This window comes from Myodes glareolus, chromosome 19 (genome assembly GCF_982192425.1).
Source record: "Myodes glareolus chromosome 19, mMyoGla1.1, whole genome shotgun sequence".
In the NCBI taxonomy this organism is placed as follows: Eukaryota; Metazoa; Chordata; class Mammalia; order Rodentia; family Cricetidae; genus Myodes; species Myodes glareolus.
In genome coordinates, this window is record NC_142044.1 from 65,248,166 (window position 1) to 65,271,421 (window position 23,256).

Genomic DNA, 23,256 nt, shown 5'->3' on the forward strand with positions numbered 1-23,256 from the left:
CCAAACTGCACTCCTGGGTTCCAGTCTCCAGCCTCCATCTAGTGGCCTTCAGACCCTCCCTTCCACTGGAGAGTGTTTGAACTAGGGACAGAGTCTTGCCAAAGCCTAGCCAAATAGACTTCTGGGCCAGCCTGAAGACCATGGAGAAGGCAGTAAAAACAGCTGCTGGCTGAAGGACATAGCCTATGCACCACGTGGGCTGCACTCCACACACACACACACACACACACACACACACACACACACACACACACAAATGAGATACAAATGAGTATACAGAGCAATGCCTGCCCACTGAGCATTGGAACAGCAGGCAGGCAGACTTTATTGACTTTCTCCAGTAACCAGTGGGCTGCCTTGGGCTGTGGACACTGGATATGGGGGCAGAATGGAAACAGGGCTCCTAAGCTCAGAAGGGTTGTGACTGCCTGGTCATTCAGTAAATGACAGATGTCTTCCGACTTGATTCCACTGTCTTCTTCAGGATGGTGCGGCCGCAGGAGCCAGAGCCAGAACTGAAACCAGAGCCTGACACAGAGCAGGAAGCCATACTGGGACTGCACCCAGATCCATGAGGAATATCAAAGCCACCAGTTACGATGCTAGAGCAGCCTCCAGACCCAAAGCTGCCTTTCCAGCCTCTGAGGTCACAAGTGCCCACTTGACCATCACCAACTCCCCCAGGCATGACCATTTGGCCTCTACAATCTCCTCCAGGCATGACCATTTGGCCTCCATCAACTCCTCCAGGCATGACCATTTGGCCTCTACAGTCTTCTCCAGGCATGACCATTTGGCCTCTATGATCTCCTCCAGGCATGACCATTTGGCCTCTACAGTCTTCTCCAGGCATGACCATTTGGCCTCTACGATCTCCTCCAGGCATGACCATTTGGCCTCTACAGTCTTCTCCAGGCATGACCATTTGGCCTCCATCAACTCCTCCAGGCACAATCATTTGGCCTCTACGATCTCCTCCAGGCATGACCATTTGACCTCTACAGTCTTCTCCAGGCATGACCATTTGGCCTCCATCAACTCCTCCAGGCATGACCATTTGGCCTCTACAGTCTTCTCCAGGCATGACCATTTGGCCTCTATAGTCTTCCCCAGGCATGACCATTTGGCCTCTACGATCTCCTCCGGGCATGACCATTTGGCCTCCATCAACTCCTCCAGGCACAATCATTTGGCCTCTATGATCTCCTCCAGGCACAATCATTTGGCCCCTATGATCTCTTCCAGGCATGACCACTTGGCCTCCTCCAGTTCTTCCAGGGACAATCATTTGGCCTCCATCAACTCCTCCAGGCACAATCATTTGGCCCCTATGATCTCTTCCAGGCATGACCACTTGGCCTCCACCAACTCCTCCAGGGACAACACTGCTTTCTGTCGTGGCTGCCAAGAAATGCACTAGGGTCACAGCAGGGTCCTCAGCACCCCAAGGTAACCCTACTCTCAAAGTCCCCTCATACTCACAGACAGTGACCTGGCTGATGTACTCCTTAGACATCCTGTGGGAAGAAAGACAAGGGGCACAGCACTAAGAAAGACTGTAAAGAATGCAATCCCCAGTATAAAACCCCTCCCAAGGAATTGGCTGCCATTTGTGACTTACAGGGGAAAGAAATCTCTCAGAATCCCCTTTAGCAAAGAAGGCCTGCACTGGCCCTTCTCCCCCAGCACAGTCTCCATCCCCGGGTCCCTCCAGATCCCCACCTGCACTCCTCACTCTCCAGCAGCCTTCGATACGTGGCAATCTCCACATCCAAGGACAACTTTGTGCCCATCAGTTCCTGGTACTCGCGCAGCATCTGGGCCATGTCCTGCTTGGCTGTTCTTAGAGCATCCTCCAGCTCATCCAGCTTGGCCTTGGCATCCCTCAGAGTCATCTCCCCGTGATGCTCAGCATCAGCAATGGCCGACTGCAGACTGTTATTCTGGAAGGGGGTAGCAGAGAGGGAGAAAATGACGGTAAGCCTGGCAGGGCCTCTTAAAACAACCACCGTGGGTATAATTTGAAGACCCAGATAGACCCTAATTTCATGAGCTCAAAATTATGCATGACCACCATATGCCCAGCCCCTGGCACCCTAAAGTAAAATATTGCCTGAAGACTTTTTTGCCTGTGGCAGAGGGTTCACTGGGGTCCCCCAACATCTTCATGTTCACCCAGAACCTCAGAACATGATCTTTGGAAGCAGGGTCTTCAGTTCAGTTAAGTATCTCATGACAGCCCATGGTACTTGATTTGAGTCCTAAAGCCCGTCCGTCACTGCACACTGAAGCGGAGGCGTGTGGGCGACTGAGCATCGCCACGAATGCAGAACGGAAGAAATCCTCCAGGGGTTGTCTCTGCTCTGTCCCCACACAAATACCCCAGACTAGGAACAAGACCTCCTGTCCACGTCTCAGAAAGATGATGGGCGGCTGAGTAGGAACCCAGCACTCTGAGTCAGTGTGAAAAGGTCTGTCTCTGGGACCTGCGCAGAAAACGGAGAGGACTCTCCCAGGGAAAGCACAGGTGAGAGGCTGTGGTCCTCGGGACTGCTTACTTGAAAAACAGGTGTACCGATGTACATGCAAACAAAACTTCAAATAACAAGAATAAATAGGTGAATAAAGAAGCAGGGAGTGAAGAGATGGCTCAGTGGATAAGAGCTCTGATTGCTCTTCCAGAGGACCTGGGTTCAACTCCCCGCACCCATATGGTGGTTCACACTATCTGTAACTCTACTTCCAGGGATTAGACACCTTCTTCTGGGCTCCATGGCTACCAGGCACACACATGATATGCAGACATTATTGCAGGCAAAATACCCACACAAATAAAATTAATTTTAAATAAAAAGCATATTTGGGGGGAGGTTGTAGAGGTGGTGCTGGTTAGGAGCACTTGCTGTTCTATCATTAGGATGGGATGGAAGTTCAGATAGCCCCACCCACATAGCAGCGGCACGTGCCCCTACATATATATTCTGACGTATGTACTCTATGCTTATCACCCACTATGGGTCTCAAATCTGGCTTTGAGGACCATGAGGAATGAGGAACAACAAGGATCATTGATAGCTATAGTAGGTCATCACCCTTCCCATCTGGGAGAACAGGGCACCTCAGATCTCCTCGACCTTCTGTGAGATCTCCTGAGAAGGTTCCACCCATAGGCCCATCTCCCTTTCTTGCTCTTCTCTCTCACGTACTTTTCCCAAAGGGAAACCAAAGAAGTCAGTGTTTGACCTTAAGTTCCTGTTTGCTTGTGGAGGAAGTCAAAAGAGGGGATGAAGCAAGAGTTAAATTGACCTTCTCTCCAAGGAGGTAGAAGCAAGATGTCCACCTGAATGGAGACTGTAAGTAAAAGCCAGCATGCAGGCTGGCGTCCACAGGGAACGGGCAAAGTCAATTCAGAGGAGACCTGAAGATCTATCTCTGAGTCCCAGCCAGTTACACATCCTGCTACAAGCCCGTCTGGGAAGGAAGCAACATGCGGTGGAGGACGGAGGCACCAAGCAGCAGGTGGATGCAGCAGAAGACACGGAGAGCCTACCTGCATCTTGAGGCTCGCAATCTGACTCTGCAGCCTCTGCATGGCCTGCCGAAGCTGGGAAATCTGCATCCGGGCTTCCTTTACGTTGTCCCCTTGAAGCTGGGCTGATGCCTGAAGTTCCTGGTACTGAGTGCACAAAGGTAACACCATTGGTTGGGTCGACAGCAAGCTCTCACTCAAGAATCAGGGGCCTTCCCATCTTCCCACCCTGAGAGATGTCTCCTGATGTCTACATTTTCCCAGTGCGGACCAACTACATTGCAAAGCTCATGGCAGACTTGCCTGTAGATGTCCAAGCCTATCTCCTACTTTATTGCCACTGTCCCCTCCCGATCTGTGGACACCGCCACACCCTCTGAGCTCTGAACCTGAAGGATGTCACTGGAGCTGCCCCAACAGGACCAGAGTTTGTGACCTCCCTGAGATGTAAATGTGACCACCCAGTCATCCTCAGCCTGCTCTTCGGGCCACAGCACCTTGGTCTGGAACACAGCCTCTGCCTCAGCCTTGCTTGTCCGCGTGATCTCCTCATACTGGGCACGGACCTCGGCAATGATGTCACTGAAGTCCAAGCAACGGTTGTTATCCATGGACAGCACCACAGACATGTCATCTGCCTGAGTCTGCAGCTGTCTCAGTTCCTGTGGGAGAAATCAAGCCAGTGACTCCCACCCTGCCTCCCTGTCCCGAGAGGAGAAAGATGTCTGAACGTCCACCCACTTGCCCATCACCCAGTGGTAGTACAAATTTTCAGAGTAAGGACCACTGAGGTGGTCTCCAGTGACTTGCAGTGTGGACAGTAAAGGAAAAATACCCATGAGGCCCCAAATCACCCATTCCTGTCACCCCCTCTCACTCCTTACAATCCCCCTGCCCCAGCCACACTGGTCACCTCACACTTTCTCTACCCAGAGTCCCAGAAACTTCTCGCCTGAGGAGTTCCTTCCACCTTTCACTTTTCAGCCTGTTTACCTTTTACATAAGGCTCCCTTGCAGTCGCCACCTACCCACATTCCCAACTCTCTGTAGCACCCGTCACTATCTAACAGAGTAGAATTTGCATTCACTAAGACCGGTGCTCTGTCTGTCTCCTAAGAGAAGCTACCGTGAGGGCTTTGGCTGGTTATTCGTTGACGAATCTCACACTAGTGCTTAGTAGCTGATGGCCAAATGATGAATGACCACAAACCAAAGCTATCTTAATAGACTTCCTCTCCTAGTGGCCATCATGGCCACAGGGTGCCTGTCCCTCCTGCCATTTCTCCCTGTGAAGGCACAGGTCCTTACTTCTTCATACAGACGTGTCAAGAAGCAGATGTATTCTCTCAGAGACTCCAGCTTGCCTTCCAAATCCATCTTGCTCTGGAAAACCTCATCCACATCCTGAGGACAGCAAGACAGAAACCATGAAGCTCATACTTCCTCTTGGACACCCATGCCACTGTCCTGAGATCCCTTCTTCTCCCCACTCTGCCCTGCTCTGCACTATCTGAGGGACACTGTTTCTGCTTGACCCCAACCCACTGTGCTGTCTGTCTTCCTCCCCAGCCTTCACAGCAAGCCCAGCACCTGGAAAACAGCATCTCTTTCAGATCTGTCTTTAAGTGCCTGTGTCTAGGGAAATGTCCCATTCTGACAGAGGGTGACTGCATGCAGAGTCACGACCTAGCCTCAGTCAGTATCTCCACATTAGAACCTCCCAGCCTAGGACTGGCTTTAGGGCATGGTGAAGGCTTTCTAGGCAGTGCATTTGAGCCGTCAGTATCTCCACATTAGAACCTCCCAGCCTAGGACTGGCTTTAGGGCATGGTGAAGGCTTTCTAGGCAGTGCATTTGAGCCTCTCCCACCTTCTTAAGGACCGCAAAGTCATTCTGCACTGAGGCGTGCTTGTGAGCTTCCTGGTCATACCTGTAAATGGAAAATGACAGTCAAACACCAGGTCAGAGCTACAGCCCACCCTGCACTCCGCACCCCATACCTCCTGCCTACAGCCCACCCTGCACTCTGCACCCCATACCTCCTGCCTACAGCCCACCCTGCACTCTGCACCCCCATACCCCTCTGAGTGCCCTTGTCACTTCAGAGGCCCCAAGTCAGGAGCCCCCATTGACTCCTTTCCCATTTCCCTTCAGGGATTTCTCACACCCTAGCTGTCAGCCTGCATCCCACAGAACAGTAGGCCACATGTCTTTATGGCTTTCCAAGCACTCAGATGCCTCTGAGCAGGCAACATGGACTTCATGGGGAAGGGGAGACAGGATTCTCCACTCAGACCTGAAACCATGGGTGCCTCTCTCCCTACCCCACCTGCCCTGTTCCGAGATCACAAAGGGAAATGACCTTTTCCCAGGCTGTAACAGTAGAAACCAAGGCTGGGAGACTGGGAGATGTAGGAGGCCTACCCTCGCTCTCCAGCCCTCACAGCCCCCTCAGCCCAGGGCTGCCTGCACTTCCAGGCTGCTTAGGTAGAGAGCCTAGAACCACAGTGCAGCCATAAATCACAACATGGGCCTAAACTGACTGCCCCCACCCAAGATCAGAGGACATCTGAGTCACGTCAGCCCCACAGCCTGCTAAACAGGAATTTCTCGAGAAAGCCACCAAGGTGTTGTCCTGACCAGACACATGGGCCCTTGAGTCTAGGCCTCAGCCCTCTGGAAAACGACCTCAATATGTCTCCCAGATCTCTTCAAGCCTGGGGGGGCTGAAGGGGGTGTCCTCTACATATTACAGGTGACCCTAGTGACAGGAAAGGGGCAGTCAATGGACAGAATGGAGGTCAGTCAAGCAGCCCTGGGTGCTGGACACACAGGAGCCCCTCGGGTGGGCAGAGTGCTCACACACCACCCCCTAGATACCACACAAGAACTCTTGTTGCCTACTTGGACTTGAACTCTTCTTCCTGATCCTGGTAGGTCTTCAGTTCAGAATCTAGAGCCCCTCGCTCTCTCTGCAGCTCCTCCAGCTGCTGCCTGAGCCGGGCCAGGCAAGCTTCAAAGATGTGCTCCAGGCCCTGAGGGCTTTGGCTCCCCTGCAGCTGCTTCAGCAGCTCCCATTTGGTCTCCAAGACCTTGTTCTGCTGCTCCAGGAAGCGCACCTGCAACCAGACACAGGGCTCTGAGACTCCCCCGACACAGCCTCTGGAGAGCAACACTTCAAAGACCCTCTCGTGGGTCCCTTCCTCTTCCCCTCCATCCCTGCCTGTGCCGAGGAGCCTCAAGCCTCCCACAGGTCCTGAGCACATCCGCGATCGGATGGGACCTTAGAGATGAGATTTCTCACCACTACCCAGCTGTTCTCTGTCCCTGGGCCCCAGCCATGGACTAGCAGAGCCCCAGCAGACCAGAAAACCACTAGTTAGACCCTGGGAGGACTTCCTTGCCATCAAAGTGATGAGGAAAGAGGCAGAAAGAGGCCAGGGCGACTTATTCTAGGCCATCTTGTTTGGAGTGACTGTTGGAAGCCCAGAAATGGGCTGAGTTTCCCTCACCTTGTCGATGAAGGAGGCAAACTGATTGTTGAGGGTTCTGATCTCTTGAGTCTCCTGTGTCTTCACCACCTGGAACTGGGGATCAACCTCAATCTTCAGTGGGGTCAGCAGACTCTGGTTGACGGTCACCGCTTGGATGCCCCCTGGAGGGCACTGGGAAAGACCAGGCCTTCCACTCCTCTGGACAAACCGTCCCCCTTGCCTGGCCTCTGCCCCCCAGGCCCTCCCACAAGACCTTCCTCTGCATCTCCTAGAGGGGCTCAGGCTGCTGCTGCTGAAGCCAGCCCTGCCCCGAGCCCCTGAAAAAGCAGAACACGCTGAGCGAGCACTGAAGGCCCTCTGGGCTCGGCATGGGGAGAGAGACATGGCAGAGACAGGTAGGCCAGCAGCTTCAGACAGACTGGAGATGGTCACAGTGTGTGTGCTTCTGCCCTGGGGCCCTGGCACGAGACTTTTATCCCCTCCCGTCCCTGGGCTGGGCCTCGGAGAGCAAGATGCTCTCAGTCTGACTGTGTCTGCCACTTACTGTGGCTGATCTGCTCTGACACACCTGGGGAATAAGCGCATGGCACGTGCGTGCCTGAGGTAGGAGACCAGGCCCTGCCCTAGAAGCCAAAGACAAGGAAGCATCTAGAGACATGAGCCATGGTTCTAGGTAACGGTTGACATCACTGGGGGTATTCAAGGAAGGCTTCCTGGAGAAGGAGAGAGAAGAGAGCACATGTTCAGAGGAGAGGGAGGCATAGGAAACAGTGGAGGGACCCATACACCATGCAGGGAAGCAGTGGAGGTACCCACACACCATGCAGGTCCAGAACAAGGGAGAATGCAGCTCCCAAAGGGAGCTCCAACCTCACAGATGCAGCACAGGCCCTGAGCAGCCAGGAGGCTGGCAGAGGTGGTGCAGCAAAGACACACCACGATGTAGAAATGGCACAGAAAAGCAGGGCACCCAGTCCCTCCTTTGACCCAACCCAGCAATCATCCATGAGATGTGAGACAGAACCTGCTCCACACCAAGTAGGTATCTTTAGCCAGGATCTTTAGAACAGCCATCAATCCTGGGATCCTACCTCTCCCAACACACTACCCCAGACCCTTCCAGCTGGGGCAAGCTGAAGCCCTTCCAGTAGATAAATGAGAGGCAGCCCACTACAAATAAAGTGACCATCTAGAAGTTGTGCCTGAGAGGCTTGGGGGCAGAAACAGGGGCCTGGGATTCTCCCAGGGTGGATTCCGTCCCTGCTCTAGCAGGAGGAGGAGCACCTAATCTCTGCCTAATATCGTGGTCCAACCTCCAGTGTGAGGTCCCCAGGAGGAAAGAATCCTGTAGATGATCCAGCTGTTGCCTGGGGACTGTCGAGCCTCTCATTCTGATTCCTAGGCTTTCTTTGGTGGAACAACAGTGGCCTTGTTCTACTTCCTCTCCCAGCACTTGGTGAATTCTGAGAGTGGGATATTTGGGGTCTTTGAGGATGCAACTCCAAACAAGAACGAACAGAAGCGCAACATACCAAATGCTTGAGAGATGCTATGAGGAAATCATCCTTGACAGTTCGCACAACCCCACAGGGACTCCACCCAGGCCAGACAGCCGTACACAAGCACGCTTCCACTCCCTCCAGGAGGGGACAAGCCCCTTCCTCCTTCTCTGAACCATTGGAAGCACCTCAAGGGACATGAAGAAACCTTTGAGGAGGCAAAAATAATAAAGAAATACAAGGCGTGAGGAGCCAGGGAAGCCAAAGAAGAGGAAAGAAAAGACTCCAGCGAAAGCTGCTTGTACCATGGGAAGGGCACACACCAAGCTGCCTGGAGTCAGAAAGAGCTGGAATCTACTCGGCTCCCACTGAGAACTCAGCTCCAAAATCTGCTCACCACTGTCAGAGACACTTTGAAAGAAAGATTCACCCACGTGTAGAAGGGTAAAATAAGATCCATATCTATTAACCTCCTTAAAAATCAACTCCAAACAGACCAAAGACCTCAGTGTAAAACCTGAAATGGTCAGCGGCTGGGAGAAAGCATAAGCCGCACCCCACAAGACGTAGCTATGGAAAAGGATTTCCTAAATAAGGCGCTATCCGTTAAGGAATTAACAACTGACAAATATGAGTTCATAAACTTAAAAGTTTCTGTACAGCAAAGGAAAGAATCGACTGAGAGGGTATCCACAGAGACATCCTTGCCAGCCGTGTATCAAACAGAGGGTTGATACCCAGAATATAAAAGACAAAGAACTCAGATACAAAGCCGTGAAAACAAATGACCCCCATTTTAAAAAAAAAAATGGGGTATGGTTCTGAACAGGGAGTTCTTAAAAAAAAAAGATTAAAGGGAAAGAGACCCACATTGGAGCATTGGACTGAGCTCCCAAGGTCCAGTTGAAGAACAGGGGGGAGAATATGAGCAAGGAAGTCAGGACCATGAGGGGTTGGTTCACCCACTGAGACCGTGTGCTTGAGCTAATGGGAGCTCACCAACTCCAGCTGGACTGGAGTTGGACTCAAACTGGACCCTCTGAATGTAAACAATTAGGGCACACTGAGGGGCCAATGATAATGGCACTGGGATTTGTCTCTACTGCATGCAATGGCTTTGTGGGATCCTATTCTCTTTGGATGCATACCTTCCTAAGCCTGGATGGAGTGGGAAGGACCTTGAACTTCCCACAGGACAGGGTACCTTGCCCTCTCTTAGGGCTGGAGGGGATTGGAGGAAGGGTGTGGGGGGGGGGGGGAAACGGGAGGGAAGTGGGAGGAGGGAAGGCAGTGGGAATTTTAATTGGTATTATTTGTAAAGTAATAAAAAAGAGGAAAAAAGAAAAGATTAAAAAGGTTTAAAAAATCTCAAAGTGCTTAACATTCTCAGCAATTAGGGAAATGTAAATTAAAATACTTTGAGAGTCTGATGAGATAGCTCAGCAGATGGAGGCGCTTGTTGCCAAGCCCTATGGCCTGAGTTCAATTGCTGAGAACAACACGGTAGCAAGAGAAAACTAATTCTCACAAGTTGTTCTCTACCCCCACACATACATGCTGTGCACACACACACACACACAAATACCCACACGCACAAATAGATAAATAAATAAAATGTGAACAAATACTTTGAGATTTCATCCCAGTAAGAATGGCTTAAGACCAAGACAAGGAATGCTGGCAGGCCTGGGGTGTGTGCACGCTGCAATACTACTCGGCTATAAAAGAAACCGAAATTATGAACTGTCCAATTTATGATGGAGCTAGGGCATTTTCTACTAACAGAGGTAACCCAGATCCAAGAAGACAAACACCACATTTTCTCTCTTATTTGTGAATCCTAGCTCTGAATCTTTAGATGTATGTAACCTGGAATGGCTGCAGAAGCCTGGGAAGTAAACAGGATCCATGCTGAGCAGGATGTAAAGAGGGTCTAGCAGAACACGGGCTCTGTAAAGTGAAAAAGGGGAAAACAGGGTGGGGACTTTATCTGGGAGAGGGAGAGAAGAGGGATAGAAAACACCAAGATGGATTTTAAAAGCAGAAGGAAACATTATTGTAAGTTTACTTAACAACACATATATAATGTATAAGTGCATGTGTATACGTATATACATAATTATGATGTGTATATAATATCTAAGTACATATGAATAATTTGTGAATTATGTGAATAATTTATAAATTATATGAATAATTTAAATGAAGCTGTGTCACTTGAAGCAATAGTGCTCTTCCCAAGAGCCACAGACTACCCAACAGAAAGAAAATGGTGCCAGGCATGAGACCTCCCATTGAGTTTTTGGTCAAAGTTGGTCTAAGAGACCATCAAAACAATGTAAGCCATTGTCATTGCCCTTTGTTGCCTCCCAGAAGGCAATAAATAAGGTAAGGCCTTATTGATGAAGACATCACACGCTTAGGACACAGGGCTTGAAGGAACCAAGCTGGAACTTCCTGGAAGCCTCCTCCCTGGGTACTGGCTCTCATAGTGACAGAAGGCCCTATGCATGCTTAAAGGGAGAAGAGCAATCAACAGCCCTACCCACTGTAAAGCCTCTGGACCACACAAAAGATCCCTGCAATGATGCAATAGTGATGCTCTTTTCTCGGGGTGACCAACAGCTGTCTAGCTGGACTTAAGGTCCACTCAACAGGAGAGAATGTGTTCCTGGTACTGTAAGCCAAGCCAGCTACCTAAGGCTGGAGAAGCCATAGGCCAGAGGAGAACCCACTACTGCCAATTCCTAAACCAAAATAATTTTTAACTTATCCTTATAACCAAAGATGTGTGTAGCTCTCATTAAAGAAGTTTATTTTTGCAAGAGATGAAAACCATTACAGGGTACACAAGTGGTCAAAATGCAGAGGGTAAGTGACTGGGCGGAACCCCAACTGCTACATCTGCGACAGGACCTCATGAAAGAGGCGACAGAAACATTGTAAGAGCCAGAGAAGCAAGCCAGCTGCTGTGACATAGTATCTTCTCTATATGTTAGGGATGCTGTGCCCACAAGCTGCCCGAAACATGGTATCTTCTCTATATGTTAGGGATGCTGTGTGCGTGAGTTGCCCCAACAAGACCAGTATAGTGACAATATCAGCTGGGCTGCCAGTGTGGACAGCCCAGGAAGAGGAGCTCCAGGCTGCCAACGCCTGCTAAGAAAAGGGACTCATTCTCTTCCATGAATGAGCTGCCACAGATTGTCCAATCCCAGGTGGTCACCCCTGAACACATGTGCGTACGAGCAGAGCTAAATGCACTCATTAACAATAATAATTAAAGGGCCTGGGCATGATGGCTCATGCTTTTAATCCCAGCACTCAGGAGGCAGAGGCAAGCAGATCTCTGTAAGTTTGGGGCTACCCTGTTCTACACAGTGTGTTCCAGGACAGCCAGAACTACGTAGTGAGACCCTATCTCAAATTATTATTATTATTATTATATATAATTATTATATATTATTATTATTTTAAAAGCAATCATAAATTTGGAGGGTGACATGGAAGGAGCTGGAGAGGGAATAGGAGACACGGAAGTAATAAAGACACAGTACTTTCATATGAAGCTTTAAAATAATTTTTAAAAAATGTTTAAAGAGAGGGGGGTAAAGGGCCTGGGGCCTTCCTACCTGCCGCCTCAGTGGGCCTTGCTTAACTACATCCCTGGATCCCATGGGGACTGAGATCCACCGCCCCTTCCTCCCTTAGGGTTGAAGGAGGTCAGAGGTCACACCAAGCCTGGCATCAAATCCTCATCCATGGAGCTTCCCCATACCTGGTAGCCTCAAGGTCACGGGACCCAAGGCCTTTGTTCTGCCCTTGAGCTCTTAGGCTCCTGAGGGTGTGGGGCAGGCATAGACCGTGCTTCCTTAGGTAACCAGAGGGATTGCACCAGCTGAGTTCAGGCCACTCTGGGCTCACTCTGGCATCTGAGGGACTTGGCCAGCAATGCCACCCACACAGAGTACACTAAATGAAGCTGCACCCCCACTCCCTCTACTCTAGGAACCCTCCAAACTACCCCAAATGAGCCTTCTCCTGCAAATCAGACCTTCAGAGAGCCTAACACCTTATTGACAATGTTTTCTGGCCTTCTAGCAAGCCGGCTCGGGTGTAGCACTCACTCCACAACCTGCAGTGTTAGACTGAAGAGATGACCTGTGTCAGGGTGACACCGGGGACACGAGGCCTTGTGTATGCTCAGCAAGCCCTCTGCTGCTGAGTTTAGCCTAACTGATTCCTCTTTTCCCTTTTCTTTGAGACAGAATCACATTCAGTTGCTTAAGCTGACCTTGAACTCATTCTGCAACCCAGGCAGGTTTTAAATTTGGCAAGCATCCTGCCTCAGAATCTGGAGTAGCTTGGGTTATGGACCTGGCAAAAAGTGATTCTTGGTAAAAAACATGGGGGCCTTCTAAAAAACCCCAGTGGTAAATGTGAGGTCATTCTAAAGACCCCAGAAAGATGGCTCAGCAGGTAGAGTCTGGTAGAGAAACAGACATTAAATAGGAAACTAGACAGATCTTGAAGTACAGGATTGTCCCCAAGCCTGACAATTTAAGTTCAGTTCTCAGAATCCACATGGGTGGGAGAGAACTGACTTCCACAAGTTGTCCTCCAATCTCCACAAGTGCACTTGTTAACACATGCATACATATACACATACACACAGTCACACATACATACATATACACACATTCACACGTACATACATATACACATACACATTACATACATACACATACATTCACACACATGCACATGTTCACACATGCACAAATTCATATACACACATACTCACACACTCACACACATTCACACATATACACATGCATAATTCACACATACACAAATTCACATATACACACATACATTCACACACATACATACACATGCATGTACACACATTCACACATACATTTACACATACACACATACAAAAATTAACTTCCTTTTAATGACCCAGTAGTGCCCAAGATCCACGTGGTGGGATAAGTTGGGGATGGCAGGAGACAACTGGAAAGAGGAGAGATCTGTAGGCGTGAGAAGGGAGCAAGAGAGGGTAATGGGGGTGAAGTGATCAGAATCCATTATATACATGCATGAAAGGGTCAGAAAGAGAGATTAGGAGAGGACCATACAGGGCACCGCAGTCTGGGGGTCCAGGGGGTGAAGAGCAAGCTCCTAGGTCACCGATAACAAAATGGAAAGTGGCTGGGATCATGAGGCTGGGCCTTCGCGCTCAGCACGGCCCAGCAACGCAAACACACACAGGCACTGTGACGTCTTCCTCTGCCTCCCTTCTCCGGGGCAACTGTGAGAGACGGGGTTGTTTTGTTGTTGTTGTTGTTGTTGTTGTTGTTGTTGTTGTTGTTTTCCCAGTCATCGTGGATTTATTCAGCAAACATGGCTAGGCACGTACTGTGTGCCAAGCTCTGTGATGAGAATTTAGCTAAGAACAAAGCTCAGCCCCAATACCAGGATATTTAAGAGTCTAATGGAGAAACAGGCATTAGATGGGTAATGAAACAAGTCTTTAAGTACAATTATGATATAAAGAGGAAAAAACAGAACATGGAAAGGGCCAGGTCATCCCTGGGTTTCCGGGACTGAGCGAGGAACACTGCACCTCAGAGCCTTTGCCCTTTCTCGTCCCCTTCCTAGATGGTGCCTCCCAGGATGCCCACACAGCTCCCTTGCCACCTTCAGTGCAGTTACCAGTGCAATCTTGCAGAAAGGGAACCTACAGAATAAAGGCACAGCGAGAACAATTAATTTGCTGAAGACCACACAGCTTGTAAGTAGCAGAGCCAGGAATATGTTCCTGAGTAGCAGGGTCCCCAAGTCTTTGCTCCTACCACCAAACAGTGCTGCTCTCAGGCACCCAGTAATGTCAGTCTTTAAAGGAGGGGACTTTAGTCAACAGAAGACCAGAGAGGTAGGACTACTTAACCTAAGACCACACAGTAGATCCAAAACTGAAATCCCATCTCAACACATACTCATTTTGTCAACATTCATGAAACACACAGTGTGTTTGTGGCACTGGGCTAGACCAGGTCAAGTAAAAACTCTTTACAGACCCTTGCAGTCTGGTGAAGGAAGAAGAGTGGGTGGGTGGGGACCCTATGTAGAGCTAGCATGTGCAATGAAGTGCAGAGGACCCCTGAAGCAAGTGTGGGCGGAGGAAGGGCCTGGAGTCTTCTCTGCTCCTGACCCAGCCCAGGAAACCCGGGTCCTCTCCAGGATCACAGATGCTCAGAGCAGAGGAGAGGAGTGGAGGCGGAACTGGCCCCAAGTTGGAAGCTGGAATACACTCCCTCAGGCTCCCTGTTCCTCTGTGGCTGATTTCTCTTTGAGAGAACCCAACAGGAAAGCCTCTCCCATTCTACCTTCCCTTGAGCAACTCCCTCTACCCATCCTGGGCAGTACAGTGACTTCCCCTTGACTCGGTCACCATGGAACCTTCCTCCAGGCTTTGACTTTTGCAGCTGAGAAATGAACCAAATTTTAACCTTGGTTACCCTGATTCTCCCAAGCAAACATCATTTGCATCTGCCTAGTGCCATCACGTCCCTGCTTCAGTCACTGAGGACCTGGCAGGGGTCTTTACATGCACTTTTTGCTGCTGCTGCTGCTGCTGCTGCTGCTGCTGCTGCTGCTGCTGCTGCTGTTGTGTGGGTGTTGTTTTAAGGTAGGGTATCTTTTGTAGCCAAGCCTTGAACTTCAGACACCCCTCCTTCTGCCTCCCACGTACTGGGACAACTGGTCTACACTACCTCACCAGCCCCTTGAATGGAACTCAAGTCAGTTCGCTTTTCTCCTGTCCATAATATAAACAATTACATCCTACAAACCTCACTTCAAGGAGTTCGTTCTAATTTTTTTAATTAATATGCACACAGGACTTAATTATTAATATGTAACAGATCTGTCTGTGGCCCTGTGGCCTCCTTCAGAAAACACACATTTGTGTTTTTGCTACCGCTACATGGGCACCAGACGATTCCAAGATTCACCAAGGTGAGGTCCAGGCAGGAGGTGGTAACCACACCCTGGCCAGCACTTCTGGCTATGAAGAACTCTGGTCCTCTGCTTAAACCTAACCCTATGCCAGGACCCAGAGATGCAGTCAGTTTAGGAGAGACACAGGGCCTGTGTACCTCTTCCCAGTGTGGCCAACAGTCAACGCGGCTTCTGCTTTCAGTGTTACTGGTTTGTTTAGTTGACTTAGGGCAGGTGACTAACCCCAGCTTACTGGGGCTGTCACCCCAGGCTCTGACCTGTAACCGAGCACTGTGCTTCCCCATTTCTAGCAGTCTTGGTGATGACATCCTCTCAGTGACATTACAGACAGTAGCCCTCTCTTCCTCTGCCCTAGGCTGGGCAGCACAGCTGGACCTGTCTGCCCCAGCCCCTCCCCTGCAGGACTGGGGACAGGGAGCCATGCTTTCCTCACTGAGCTACCACAGGGGAATGCTGGCACTCTCAGGGGAATGGGCTTATTGCAACCAGGAATGGAGCCACTCTGAGATCTATGCTGTCCCTTCCTGGCCAGAGAACAGCCCCAAACCAAAGAGGGGAGCACTCCCAAGACAGAAGCTTCAAGAAGAGGTTTGCAAAACTCCACTTGGAAGTAAGCCAATGTCTTGGGTTCTGAGGGACAGTGGAGGTGAGAGCTGACACCCAAGTTTAGTTGACAAGCATGTCATGGGTCACCCTCTTCCACATCTTCATCCCCTGCTCCAGAGGAAACAAGGTTATCCTCTCTAGAGATACAGAAAACCAGAACATTTGCCCAAGATCCCCAAGAGACTCAAGATAAGGCTCTTCCAAACTCAGTCCAGAAAGGCTTCCCAGACACCTTCCGTGACACAGTGTGCGTCCTGAGGTAAGGGCTTGGGAAGAAGGCCCAGGGAGGCAATGCTCTCCTGGGCCACAAGGAGCCCAGCAGCACAGCAGAAGCAAGCTCCAGTTGCAAGCCTGGTTCTCTCGCTCTCCACCCCTCCAGGAGGGGACAGATGGCTGCTTCCCAGCATTTGCCATTTTCCTCTCTTCTTTTCCTTTTTGTTTTTTGTGTTTTGATTGTTGAGGTCTGGGGAGCCAACCTGGAACTGCTCGGGTACTGTGCAAACCCTGTGCCCTCAGCCCACTTTTTCGCTTTCATTTCGAGTCAAGGTCTTCCTAAGCTGCCCAGACTTGCCTTTGAGCTCACTCAGAAGCCCAGGCACTAAACTCTCAGTACCCCTGCCTCTGCTTCTCATATGGCTGGAACCGCAGGGATGGTTGCCATTGCTATGTGAATGTGCCCACTGTGGCTGACTGCAGGCTATTGTGGTGATATCACTGAAGACAGACGTGGGAAACGAGGTCACAGTTTGTGTTTCTGTTTGTTCCAGCACACACACACACACACACACTCACACACACGGGGTGGGGGGGGGGGTGATTGCCCCAGGGCTGGGAGGCATCACATGTTCCTAGACATAAAATAGCGGCCACTGAGAGATAAAGAAGGAACTGTGCTCAGACCACAAGACTTGAGCTGAGAGCCCAGACTTGCCCATGTGGGCCCAGCCCCCAGCACCGCCCTGGTGACCCAGTCAGGTTCTGCCGGTTGGGCTGCAGGTGCTAGCAACAACTCTAGCCCAGTAAATATTATGAGGCATATTACCAGGCACAGCTCCCAAGACAGCCAGGCTGCTTCTGGGGAAAACTCGCCAGTGCTCCTGAACCTGGAAGTGGCCAGATCCCAGGTTCCACCAGATCACCAGCCTTCCCCTTGACCCATGCAGAGGGTCCTGTCTTGCCATGGAGTTGGGGGCAGATTCTACCCTGTCCCCAAGGAACAGTCTGAGAGAGGAATATTGTCAGACTACACAAGGCAACCACAGTCCACTAATGGACGCCTGTTAAGTGTCTCCACCAGCTCTGGAGAATGAAGAACTCCTGGCAAGCAGTGAGGGCAACACCACACTATGGCATGCTGAAGTACATCTGGATAAGTTAACCTAGAACTGTGATGTAAATGGATTTATTACTCGATTCATTGTCTCAGAAAAGCTTAGGAAACTCTCTGACAGAGGCAAAGGTCCATACCCCCGACACACACAAACCCTAGAAAATACGAACTGAGCCAAGTGTTCTGGCACACACCTGTGATCCCAACACTTAGGAAGCTGACACAGACAGACTGTGGTCCAAACTCAGCTTGAGCTACATGAAAGCAGTGTTTGATGTCAGGTCTAGGGTAAAAGGTCTAGAGGTCTAGAGGTTAGCTCCACTGGGATGCGTTTGTCTAGCAAGCACAAGGTCTTTGGTCCAATCCCTAGCATTACACATGGTACCACATGCCACACATGGTACCACACACCTGGAATCCCCAGTGAAGGTGGAGGCAAAGTCATCCTCAGCTTCATAGTTTGAGGGAAGCCTGGGCTATATGAGCCTGTCTCAAAAATAAAAAGTTTAAAAATGAGTTTCAATAAAGCCTGGTGTGGTGGCGCATGTCTTTGATCCTGGCACTTAGGAGACAGAGGCAAGCAGAGCTCTGTGAGTTCAAGACCAGCTTGGTCTACATAGTGAGTTCCAGGTAAGTTGGGACTACAGATTGAGACTCAGTCTCAGAGAGAGAAACAGAGACAGAGAAAGAGAAACAGACACAGAAACAGAGAAAACAAGGCAGAGAGAGAAGCAGGTTTGGAGAGGACAGAAGGCTGAGGCATCTCTCCCAAACTTCCCTGAAATTAGGAAATAACCTTAATTTCTTAACTAACCCTTAACTCACTCAGTTTCCCAAAGGAAAAACATGAGGTCTTCCTCCAGTCACCCTGAGCTGCATGAGGTCAAGGCACAGCCAGCCAGTTCAGAGGAAGACCTCGGGCCTGGGGCAGCAGACAGCAGCACCCTGGACCTAGGGTCTGCTATGACCACCCAGAATCTGGGCAGCCACCATGCCTGATGTTGGGGAATATGGGTCAAAATGGCATAAACTAAAGATCAGCTGGCAGCAAACACATGCAGAGAACACCACATGCTGGTGGAAATGGCGGAACAGGGAGACCCATCCTGTACAGCACCCCTGTTTCATTGCAAAGCAAAAGGAGACCCAGAGAAGGAATCAGCTACCTAAGGTCACATAGCAAGATTCGAACAAGCACTTAATAGGCCGGCACTCCTTCATCCTGTAGTTTGGAGCCTGGATGGGGTAGAGTCACCCAGAAAGGACCCTCAGCACCTGTTTCTCATCACATTGTCACCCACCACCTCAAACCTAAGCACTGTGTTGGGTGCTTCAGATGCAGTGGCCTAGGGAAGAATGGACCTACTGTTCCAGCAGCCGTGGGGACCGCTCTAGGAGCTCACCAGCTCACACTGCCTACTATGCACTCAGGAAGCTCTCCTGTCCAACCTCAGTCCTTCCTGCTGCAACATTAGCCTGCTTCCTCGCAGTCTTGGAGGCCTTTGCTTGCCTGCCCGTCCAGCCTGTACTGCCCAGGCCCTCTCCCAGCTCCTGAGTCAGCTAGCTCATTGTTGCATGACCTTGCCTACTATGGTGCCATGAAAGCTCCGGGCCTAAACCAGCTTAAGCTTGTGGGCAGAGGGAGGGGGTTGGGGGAGTGGAGACATGACTGCCGAAGCATCCTTGATAGAGGAACTGAAGGGACAGGAAGATCCCACCCAATGCCTGACTTTTTAAATCTAGACATGTCAGTTCAAATGTGGATGGGGGTATCTAAGCCTGAGGTACTTCCTCTCCTAGATACAAATAATACAAGCCTATTATTGACATTTTTCAATAACTCTTGAAAAAATACAGGGCAGAAGAGATGATTCATTGGGTAAGAAACTTGCCATCAAGCCTGAAGACCTGAGTTCAACCCCAGGACCCATGGTAGAAGGTGAAACCTGACTTCCTTAGTTATTTTCTGACCTCCACATGTAGATGCCCATACACATACTTAAAACATATGTAAATAAATAAATTTAATAAACTTTTAAATAATGTGAGGAAAATTAAAACAAAACTCTTTCAAAACTATGATCCCCTGGATCCACTAGAACACGAGGGCACGGCCTTCCAGGCGCACTTGTACACACAACCTGCTGCCAGCACCCTTCACTCACGGCCTGTGGTCTTTATACTGCAGGCCAGATGCTATTCCAGCACTGAATACAGCAACTGGAAAGCCAGGCCTGGGCGGAGGCCACAGCTCAGTAGTAGAGTGCTTACCCCACATGTTCCAGGCCTTGTACGTAAATAAGGAAAAGAAGAGAAAAAGAGAAAAGAAAAGGAAGGCTAGCCAGCATGGGTCTTACTTGTTACAATCATGCCTATGACGTGCTTAAGTGTGTGTGTATCTGTATATCATGCGTCAAGAGTGGCACCACATCCCACGCAGAAGAAGCATCATTTATATGGTTTGTTTTAGTTTGGTTTGGTTTGGTTTTTCAAGACAGGGTTTCTCTGTGTAGCTTTGGTGCCTATCCAAGAACTAGCTCTTGTAGACCAGGCTGGCCTCGAACTCACAGAGATCCGCTTGCCTCTGCTTCCTAAGTGCTGGAATTAAAGACGTGCTCCACCACCACCCGGCGCATATGTGTTTTTATAGTGAGACCACACAATACACAAAGATTCCGACAGGCTTCCCCATCTGTGTCATATAAATCACTGTGCACGGCTGAGAGTTCTCTTACACAGCTTCTCACACACGCATACACACACAGGGGAGCCAGAGGAGGGAGCAATGTAGCAAAGTCCAGACCTGGTCCCAGACAGTGCCCAGGCTTTTCCAGGACAGACTCATTCCCAGCATTCCAGGCAGGAGCAAGATTCTCCCACACTCGACTCCCCCTGCAGGTGGTCCAGGTTCCTGCAGCCTGAACCGTACTGGGAACCTTTAGGTAACTTTAGGTAACCTTAAGGCTACCCTGGGAACAAGGCTTCCCAGAAGTCCTTTCTCGCCACCACCTCCTGGGTGCCCGATGCTGAAATAAATCAACGAATATGGAGAAGCCTCAGAGAGCTGGTGATTTGTGGCCTTTTTCAGGACTTAAATGTCACAGTTGGTCCCCAGAAAAGTCACAAAACTTAGTTGGGAAGCTGAAGCCTGAGGTCCTAGTAACGTTTCAAAGAAAGAGCTAGGGAAGGTTCAGAAAGCGGTAAGGTCAGGAAAACGGGTTCCTGTGGGCTGGGAAGAGTGAATGTGGGGTCTCAGGCAAGAGACTCCCTAAGCTCCCCATCTATGATCAGTGAATAAGAACTCTGACAGCTGCAGAGCCCTCCAAACAAAAGCGGCGGCAGCTGTTTGCTTTGTCAGGATTAACGCCAAACCCCTGGCCCTCTCACCGCCAGGCCTGCCAACCCCTGGCCCTCTCACCGCCAGGCCTGCCATATTGGATACTGGCCTTCCTGAGCCGACTCCTGCTCTGGCAGAGCTTGAGAGTAACAAGGCATGAGTGTGAGCATGCAAAGAGATCATGCACGACCAGGTAGAACCGCCTGTGTGTGCTCACAAGAGCACAAATGAAAGGGTAGTTGTGCATGGTGGTACATGCCTGAAATCCCAACACTCAGGAGGCTAAAACAAGAGGGCAAAGCCTGGGCAAGCAAGATACCCTGCATGGATGGAACATGTGTGTTGAAGAGTGGGGGAAAGCAGAGCCGTGTGCCGATCTGTAAGGAGTGTGAGAGGGCTGCAGGGTGCCAGACCCAGGTGTTGTGAATGTGTAAGAACTGGTAGCCGAGGCTGCATGTGAACACCCATGTCCCCACACATCCCAGACATACAACACTTGGCATGGGGGCTTCGTCGCTATCCTGTGCTGTAGGACAGACAGACTCTGACTTGACTTTTTTTTCTCTTCCTAAGCTTTGAGGTTTTCTAAAGAAAAGCCAACTCCACCCCGCCCAGCCTCACACCTCCTTCTGATCGAAACTGGAAAGAGACCAAAGCCAGACTGCATGGGATGTTCCCTCTGGTAAGACCCGTAGGCTGGTGTCCTTTCTCCACCCCTGTTCCTCTGAAGGGCTAAGTGAGAACTTCAACCCCCTCTAGATGGAGAAAGCCTCTCACACTGCCTGCTCAGGCACACTCCCTGCCATGGGCCACCCGCAGGGCTCTTCAGAACCCATCTCCTTTCAGGGCCGGAGCTCTGCTCCACCCACATCTCTCCAGAAGCACAATCAGGAAAGGGCTAAGGGAGGGGCTGTCAGGAGGAAGGGCACTCAGAGGACAGGGGGACTGGTTGGGGGGGGGGCTGGCTAGGGGGGGCTTCCTCCATGGCCTCTCTTCCAGGAAGTCACCTCTTGCGGTTGATACCACGCACGAAGATCCATTTAATGGGCCACTGGTTTCTGCCATATGACACCACTGGCTAGCCTCATTGTATAGCTGAGAAAACTAAGGCTCAGCCAACCTAAAGAATTCATCCTAGGTCACACAGCCAAAGGTGGCAGAACTGGAGTTTATAGCCGTCTGTAATGCCTCTTTCAAATCCTGTGTCTGTCTGCCCTCTGACTGGCATCGGCACCCCTGCTCTTCTCCCCGCTCTAGGGGTGAGGGGGAGTCCGAAGAGAGAGACATGCTCACACCAGATGGAATACCTGGGGGAGTAGTAGGTGGCCGGTGGTCAGAGGGACACATAACGACCTCAGAGAGAAAGGGAGATGCGTGAATAGAGGAGAGAGATGAGGAGGCTGAGATCTGGTCACCTCCAAGGGGAGGGTGGGCATGGGAGCTTGCGCAACGCAGTGCAAAGAGGATGGAACTGCAGGTCTTTGCCTAAACTCCCCCAGTTCAGACCAGGCTGCAATGTCTCTGCCCCCGAAGCCTGGGCCTTCCTCCTCACAGCTACTCCTGAGCAGGAGTCTAGGACCCTTAGAGACCCAAGCGCTGGGTACCTTCCTGACGTCCATGAATTCCAGCCCAAGAATGTACCAGGTTTTGTTTGTCAGCCTCCCTGTCCCCAGAAACAGAGAGGCTGGGGGACCCCCAGGGGATTCACTGACCAAAGGAGTGGTGGTAAATGGGGAACGCTAGGATGGGATTGAGGAGCTGAAGATGGGCTCCTCGCTGCTGCCACGAGAGCCGAGTGCGAGAGCAGAGTGCACTAAGGAAGGATCCCCATCCGACTGAGGGTAAGGAAAAGCAGTGTCAGCATCCGCCGTGCGTTTCTTCCTCCACGGACACGGATCATTTTGCATGTCACCCGCAGCCCCCAGGCTTCCTAAAGACAAGTCAGTGACGAGTTAGATTGGAAAGTTCCAATCAACATCCCCTCCCTGTTTCTCCTTTGCCACAAAAAAAAAATCAAAAAATTAAAAAACTCACTGTCAAAGCAAGCAAGAGCTAGAGGTTGAACAGGTCAGCGGATGTATCCATAAGACGATGGAGTCCGTAAACTGTGATCCAGACAGATGGGAAAATGGTGTCCCCGCTCTCTCCTTCTTGCGGTGTTTTGGGGGTTCTCAATACCTTTTCACCAGAGACCAGAGCCTCTTTCTTAGTCTCTCAGGAAGGCCCTGAGGGAACAGAAGTGTCGCTTGCTGTCTTAGCATCAAATTTGCCTCTGCTTTAATAGAGAGCGGGAGAAAACAGAAACATTTATGGGAGCCAGATGTAAAACGAGGACAATAGCCCCTACCTGAGCTATGGTGCCAATTAAGGGAGGTATTGAGCATTTAGCCTGCACCGTAAGGGAAGAGTCGGGCACCTGTACCCCCTACCCC

The 23,256-nt window shown here is 50.5% G+C and overlaps 1 protein-coding gene across 1 annotated transcript; it reads right to left on the bottom strand.

The window, feature by feature from the left end:
- Positions 1-274: 274 nt before the first annotated feature.
- On the bottom strand, positions 275-23,256 carry LOC125410155 (keratin, type II cytoskeletal 78). The gene is made up of 11 exons (XM_048449547.3): positions 22,859-23,256; positions 22,533-22,754; positions 7,042-7,736; positions 6,434-6,648; positions 5,399-5,459; positions 4,838-4,933; positions 4,027-4,191; positions 3,551-3,676; positions 1,723-1,943; positions 1,483-1,517; positions 275-1,401 (listed from the first exon to the last, which is right to left on the bottom strand). Exons 3-11 carry the CDS (start codon positions 7,405-7,407, stop codon positions 437-439), a joined length of 2,250 nt encoding a protein of 749 aa, XP_048305504.3. The 5' UTR covers positions 7,408-7,736; positions 22,533-22,754; positions 22,859-23,256; the 3' UTR covers positions 275-436.

Excerpts from the sequence above, each read along its gene's own strand:
- LOC125410155 (XM_048449547.3), bottom strand. The coding sequence starts at position 7,407 with ATGTCTCTCTCCCCATGCCGAGCCCAGAGGGCCTTCAGTGCTCGCTCA. Across the intron at positions 4,192-4,837 it reads TGACACGTCTGTATGAAGAA|GAACTGAGACAGCTGCAGAC; the intron begins GTAAGGACCTGT and ends TTTCTCCCACAG. Across the intron at positions 1,944-3,550 it reads TTGCGAGCCTCAAGATGCAG|AATAACAGTCTGCAGTCGGC; the intron begins GTAGGCTCTCCG and ends ACCCCCTTCCAG.